The sequence below is a fragment of the Tiliqua scincoides genome, chromosome 11, assembly GCF_035046505.1.
Source record: "Tiliqua scincoides isolate rTilSci1 chromosome 11, rTilSci1.hap2, whole genome shotgun sequence".
Classification (NCBI taxonomy): domain Eukaryota; kingdom Metazoa; phylum Chordata; class Lepidosauria; order Squamata; family Scincidae; genus Tiliqua; species Tiliqua scincoides.
The window spans coordinates 8747990-8755486 of record NC_089831.1 but is presented as its reverse complement, the minus strand read 5'-3'; the positions used below and the strand labels follow the sequence as shown (position 1 = coordinate 8755486).

The following is a 7497-nucleotide window of genomic DNA, read 5'->3' as shown; positions in this document are numbered from 1 at the left end:
ATAATGCAAAATGCGTTATATAAACGCAAAATTTCCATTTAATTCACATAAATGCAAAACTTCCAAGCTTTGTAATTATTTAAACTGAGGGTCCACTGGGTTAAAACTCAGGTTTCAAGGAAGCCCTTCTGCACGCAGCCTGTGGAACTCATTGCTCCATGGTGGCCACTCAGTGCCACTCAGACACAGTGGTGTAGCTAGAGGGGGCGCGGTGGCGTAGCTAGAGGTGAATGCCTTGCTGCCCTCGCCCGGAATGGCTCCGAAGGGGAGGGGAAGGGGCTGCTTGCACGCTGCGGTGAGTGAGGCTCCCTGCAGAACTTAGTGCTTTGCCCCCCCTCCAGCTACGCCACCGCTCAGATGATCCTCAGAGCCTGGCTCCAGACTGGGGCAAAGCTGGCTTGGCTTTCTCAGGAGGGCCAGAAGGCGTTCCCCAGCGCCGCAGGCTCCAACCCCGGACCGGGGGGGGGCAGCCTCCCCCCTTGCCAGGCTTTATAAGCGCCGCTCCGGCAGCGTGGGAAAATACAGCCAGTGCCAGAGTTCTGCTCGGCATGGAGCGCCCCCTTGTGGCCAAGCGGCGCCAAGCCACCTGTCCGCTGCCCGTGCAGGCGGCTGGACCGCGCATCGCCGCGCCGGGGATGCTGCCTCCGGGCGCTGCTCCCGAACCTAAGCGGCTGACCTCCTTTCTCATCCGAGACATCCTGCGCCCAGGCGCTGGCCAGGGCGCTCTCCGCTCTCCCGCGGAGGCAGCGGGGATTGCAGAGGAGAAGCGGCTCCAGCCCCAGCCTCCTCCTTTGGAGGGACCCCCCAGGGATGCTCTCCCCGTCCCGGAGAAGACCTGCACGGAGGATGCAGCAGGTGAGGCGTGAGACTCTCGTGGCGGGGCTTGTGGCATCGATACCCGTGGCCCGGCTCCTGATCCCGTGGCCGCCAGCTAGTGAGGTGGTACAGCCCTGGCAGTGTGGACTTGAGACATACAAAATTTTGCAGGGGATGGACAAAGTGGATAGACTCTTGACACTCTCACATAACACCAGAACCAGGGGACAGCCACTAAAATTGAGGGTTAGAACAGACAAAAGAAAATATTTCTTGGCCCAGCGTGTGGTTGATTTGTGGAACTCCTTGCCACAGGATGTGGTGATGGCGTCTGGCCTAGACACCTTTAAAAGGGGATTGGACAAGTTTCTGGAGGAAAAATCCATTACGGGTTACAAGCCATGATGTGCATGTGCAACCTCCTGATTTTAGAAATGGGCTATGTCAGATGCAAGGGAGGGCACCAGGATGCAGGTCTCTTGTTATCTGGTGTGCCCCCTGGGGCATTTGGTGGGCCACTGTGAGATACAGGAAGCTGGACTAGATGGGCCTTGGGCCTGATCCAGTGGGGCTGTTCTTATGTTCTTAACTACAATTCCCAGGAAGCCTTGCAGGTCTCTTGTTATCTGGTGTGCTCCCTGGGGCATTTGGTGGGCTGCTGTGAGATACAGGAAGCTGGACTAGATGGGCCTTGGGCCTGATCCAGTGGGGCTGTTCTTATGTTCTTAACTACAATTCCCAGGAAGCCTTGCAGGTCTCTTGTTATCTGGTGTGCTCCCTGGGGCATTTGGTGGGCCGCTGTGAGATACAGGAAGCTGGACTAGATGGGCCTTGGGCCTGATCCAGTGGGGCTGTTCTTATGTTCTTATGTTCTTATAACTGCACCACTTCTGGCCGCACACGTTTGGAATGTGTGGCTGCCTTCTAGTGACGCCTCCCTCCAAGTAGAGACAGTGGGTAGAGGGCTGGGCCCGGCCCAGATGAATCACACAATGAGGTGGTACAGCCCTGGCAGCGTGGACTGTACCACTTCGAACCGCACATGTTTGGGATGTGTGGCTGCCCTCCATAAATTTGACAACTCCCTCCAAGTAGAGAACATACAGTGGGGAGAGGGCTGGGCTGGACCTAGATGAATCGCACAATGAGGTGGTACAGTTCTGGTAGCATAGACTGTACCATTTCGGACCACACATGCTTGGGATGTGTGGCTGCCTTCCATAAATTTAACTCCTCCCCCCAAGTAGAGAACTTACAGTGGGGAGAGGACTGGGCTTGGATCAGATGAATTGCACAATGAGGTGGTACAGACCTGTTAGCGTAGACCAGGAGTTTCATACAGAGGGCCGAAGTTAGCATTTAGGGCACCTGTTGAGGGCCGGAAGTGATGTCCTTAAGCAGAAAGTGACATCCTTAAGCAGCTGATGGCCAGAAATCAGTACCTTGCTCTCTTACAGAAGTTCATTAACTGCAAATGACAGAAGAGAAAATACGCAAATCTTGATCATATTTCAACATAGGGGACAGCCCAATGTTCACGTGGGCCGCTGTTTTAGTGGTAACACCTCAGCACTGCTCAGCAGCTGAGGGTCAGATAAAAAACTTCTGGGGGCCGCATCCAGCCCCCAGGCCTTATGTTTGACACCCCTGGCGTAGACTGTACTACTTCAGACCTTGCATGTTTTGAATGTGTCACTGCCTTCCATTAACACCTGCCTCCAAGTAGAGAACTTGTAGTGGGGAGAGGCTGGGCTGGGCCCAGATGAATCGCGCAATGAGGTGGTACAGACCTGGCAGCCAGACTGTACCACTTTGAACTGCGCATGTTTGGAATGTGTGGCTGCCTTCTATAAATTTAACACCTCCCTACAAACAGGGGACTTACAGTGGGGAGAGGGCTGGGCTGGGCTAGAATTTCCCATCCTGATGCACTTGTTTTCTGCTTGGGGAGAATTTTTTAAAAACGGGGTGGGGGGGGAAGGTTATTAAAAATTGGGTTTCCCCATCTGCAGCCTGAAAGCTCCAGTTCAAAATTCTCATTCAGATGTATGTGAAAATGCCTTTACATGCCTTTAAGCCATCTCTGTCCAACATTGCATATACGCAACAGGGACCAAATGTGGGCTGGGCAGAAATGGGTTTAAAAAAATCAGATCAATTCTTCAAGAATTTGCCTATTGGCTTCTGTTAGGCAGGCATGACATTAGATGGAACTTCCAGGCAGAGAGGCAGTCTATCTCTGAATCCTGCATGCTGTGCTCATGGGGGTGGGGGGAGAGGAAGGCTGTTGCTTTCCAATCTTTCCTGGAGGCATTTGGCCTTTCAGTTGGAAAGTGAATGCTAGAGGAGATGGACAAGACAGTTGATATCATTTAGCAAGGTCATTCTTCTTACATATTCCTATGAAAGGTAGAAGCTCCTTGGGGGGGGGGGAAGCTACAGCATTTGGGGCTCTTCGGTTTAGAAAAAAGGCAGCTGGGGAAGTCACATGACTGAGACGTACAAAATTGTGCAAGGTCTGGATAAAGTGGATAGAGGGATGCTCTTTTCCCTCTCACACAACATCAGAACCAGGGGACATCCACTAAAATTGAGTATCTGGAGAGTTAGAACAGAAAAAAGAAAATATTTCTTTGCCCGGTGTGTCTGTGGAACTCCTTGCCACAGGATGTGGTGATGGCACTGGCCTAGATGCCTTGAAAAGGAGATTGAACAAATTCATGGAGGAAAACCCCATCACAGGTCACAAGCCATAATGGGTATACGCAACCCATTTTAGAAAAAGGCTACCTCAGAACGCCTGGTGCAAGTGAGTGGCAACAGGATTCAGGACTCTTGTTGTTGTGTGTACTCCCTGAGGTATCTGGGGGGCCACTGTTAAGATACAGGAAACTGCACTAGATGGGTCTTTGGCCTGATCCAACAGGGCTCTTCTTATTTTCTTATGTTCTTATGAGGGTCTGTTGCTTACATACAAAGAGCCTTGTTGGATCAGGCCTCATCTAGTCCAACATCCTATTTCCACAGCGGCCCACCACTGTTTCCTGCAACTGGTACAGACACAGTCCCACTGAAGCTGGATGTCGTATGTTACTTACCATCATGACTACAAGTCACTGATAGATTTGTTTCCCATGACTTGGTCAGTCAAGGTGCTTTAACCCTCTTCAGTCCATTTCATATGTACTTCTTATTCAGATTTGCTCCTAATAACCACTGTGTTCATGCCACGTATTTTTCAGTGCTGTATTTTTCAGGTGTATGTTGTAATCCCTGGAAAGATGATCAGTATAGCGATTCCCACATTGCAGATTCAGGAGGGAAGTGATCTCTGAGGCTGAGAGGAAGTGGCTTGCTTTAAACTCCCTATTGCCTTCAAACTCAGAACATCACTGCTTTCTAGCTTATGGTCTCAGACTGTAATCCTTCACTCACTTTCCTGGGAGTAAGCCCCACAATAAGACTTATTTCTGAACACAATAAGACTTATTTCTGAGGAGACATGCATAGGATTGCACCGTCAGTGACTTTACTGTACCAGCTTTTGTTATCCCTGACCACTTCTAACCTCTTCTTTCCACAAAAGAGGTAAAAATGTCATTTCTCTCATCCCTTCCCCTCAGATAGCTGGATGGCTTACTAACCTAGGACACAATCCAGATCTACTCAGAAGTAAGTCCTATTGTGTTCAATGGGACTTACTCCTAGGAAAGTGAGGTTAGGATTGCAGCCCTAATGAGAAAAAGGACCAATGTACAGCTTCAGTAGTATTGAGAGCCAGAATGATGTCAAGGTTCTGGTGTTTGGTTCTGGTTCTGGTTTTTAGATTGTGAGCCCTTTTGGGACAGGGAGCCATTAGATATTTGATTTTCTCTGTAAACCACTTTGTGAACTTTTTGTTGAAAAGCGGTATATAAATACTGTTGTTGTTGTTGGAACTTTGGTCCAGAAGATCCAGGTTCAAATCCCCACTCAGCCATGAAGTTTCCTGGGTGTCCTAGGGCTAGCCACTCTTTCAGCCTCCCCTACCTCATAGGGTTGTTATAAAGATAATTGGAGGGAAGGAACCATGTAGGGAACCATGAACTGGAAGGAAGGAACATTGAGGGAAGGAACCCTGAGCTCCTTGGAGTCCTATGTATATATTCTTGGGAGTAACAGCACAATCCTATGCATATCTACTCAGAAATAAGTCTCCTTAGGTTTAACAGGGCTTACTCTCAGGAAAAGGTGGATAGGATTGCAATCTAAGAGTCCAATCCTATGCTTGTCAACCCAGAAGTAAGTCCAATTATAGTCAATGGAGCCTACTCCCAGGAAAGTGTGGATAGGATTGGGCTTTGAATCTCACTGAAATTCATGGGACTTACTTCTGAGTAGCTGTGCTTAGGACTATGCTGTAATTCTTTTCTTGCTTGTAAGCCAAACTCATGCTTCAAGTCTGGTGGTGCCATTGCTGATTTTTAGTGGTGTGTTTTTGGGAGGATAAAAATTTTTTCCAAAATTTCTTGATTAAAATAGCAAACTGTGGTGTTCTGTGTTTTTATTCCAAGGGTGCATTTTAATAAATTATAATCATAAACTATCATTGTTTTAAAAATTTACTAGGTAGGTGATAGAGTGTCAGCAGATGCAGCCACAGAATTATCTAATTGGAAAAGTAATCTGTTTTAATTTCTGGAAAATATCTTAAACATCAAAATGTGGTGTTTTTATTTGGATATTTTAACACCAGAAAGGTGGTGATTTGAGTTTTTACACATTTTTAATTAAGCAAAAAAAAACACACCCCTACTAATAGTATCACTTTCCCTTTTCTGCACCCATAGATCCACCCTCAGGGATGTGTTTACCACACTGTGAGACCCTTCCCAGAGCACTGCTGAACTGCCCGAGGCCCCCGAAGCCACAGAAGCGGTCACGCGCTGCCTTCTCCCACACTCAGGTCATTGAGCTGGAAAGGAAATTCAGCCACCAGAAGTACTTGTCTGCCCCGGAACGTGCACACTTGGCCAAGAACCTGAAGCTCACCGAGACACAAGTGAAAATTTGGTTCCAGAACAGGCGGTACAAGACCAAGAGGAAGCAGCTGGCCTCCGGGCTGGATAAGAATCCTGCAATTCCTCTCTTCAAAGACAGTGACTTCTCTCGAGCATCTTTGGCCCTCTCTGTGTATCACAGTTACCAGTACAATCCATTTTTATGCTACTTAAATGGCTGGAGTCCAGTCTTATGGTGATATGCATTAATGATCAGTAGATTACATACTCTGAAATGTGTTTATCCACACTGTGCAAACACCTGGCTTTCCTGCTGTGGAAGAGATCACCGCTTAGACTCTGCCAGAAGAGGCCAGTGCCTCTTTTTTACTCTCTTCCTTGGACTTCCAGGAGACTTACGTGGTGCTGCAAATCGGAGGACATTTGATGGAATATACTGAGGTGGCCAAATTTGCTTACCCCAAGAGCCACGTACAGTAAACTTCAGATGTTTGAGAGCCACAATATTTAAGAAGCATTCAAATTTTTAAATATATTTACTCACCGTGGGGGCCTGTGAGCGTGTGTAGCAAAAGAATGGCCAGGTTTTCATGAGGAATACACCAATTCCAATCTGTTGTGTCTCTCAGTTGGAGCCAGCCTGCTACTGCGGCTAGCTGAAGTGGCTGGTTCATGTGGTAGACTGGTGGGAGGTGGCAGGAACAGTGTGTGCACTCCATAGCTACCTGTTAGAAGCAGAGCCTGGGGAGCGGAAGTATGTTGGGTAAAGAGAGGAGACTGGTGGCCTGGAGTGTCTCCCAGAGCACTCTAGGCCACCACTCTCCTTCACACATGGCCTCTGCAGCTCCTTAAGCTCTGCATCTTTAAAATGGAAAGGAAGAGGATGAGCAGGAAGTGGTAGAAGTAGAAAACATAGGGAGCAAAAGTGGGGCCAATTATTGAAGTGACAGCAATGCCTTATGCGGCATGGGACTTAGGCCAGCCCTGTTCTCAATGATGCACTAACTCTGGCTTGTTCCAGCCAGCCTTCTCAGGGTGGATAATTCTGATGCATCTCTGCCTAGGGTGTGATTGGATCATTGGATTGGATTGGATCATTGGATCATTTGATCCAATCTTGGTGCAGAAGTACAGCAGAATTCCCTGCCCTCTGGGGAGGCTTCTTGTTGTGCCTCTTCATGAGTTCCAACTGTGAGCTGTCTTTCTTCTGATCAGATGCCTAGGTCAATTACTCAGGAAAACAGGGGAAGCTGTGCTTACTCCTGTTACTGTAAACCTCTTTTGGATGCGAAAAGAGAGCACGCCTCTGATTTTTGTTCAGAGGAAGAGTATGCTTCAGCTATAAGAACTTTGGGGAATGAATCCTGCAGGGATGGTGTCAACCCTGATTGAGGCAAGCAGCTCAGGATCTGATAAACAAATTGGACAGACTTACAAACACATGGGTATAGTGGAAGGGGGGGGGAAGGATTGCAAAGTCAAATGCAGACTCAAACGCAAGACAAAATATGACAAATATTCATGACATACTTAACAGTATCCAAGACAAGCATGCTGAGAATTCACAAATGACAACAATCTCTAAGCAAAACTAACTAAGTCCCAAATCTTAATCAGCTTTCCAGCACTGGCATAGCTGTGCCAATGGAGTGTGTGATGCATCCTGCAGTTGGGTGTGGTC

General features: G+C 48.1%; 1 protein-coding gene across 1 annotated transcript; it reads left to right on the top strand.

Moving 5' to 3' along the window:
* Positions 1-548: 548 nt before the first annotated feature.
* NKX3-1 (NK3 homeobox 1) lies at positions 549-6055 on the top strand. Its single transcript, XM_066639668.1, has 2 exons — positions 549-855; positions 5646-6055. The coding sequence occupies exons 1-2, from the start codon at positions 549-551 to the stop codon at positions 6053-6055; spliced, it is 717 nt and encodes a 238-aa protein (XP_066495765.1).
* Positions 6056-7497: the final 1442 nt, after the last annotated feature.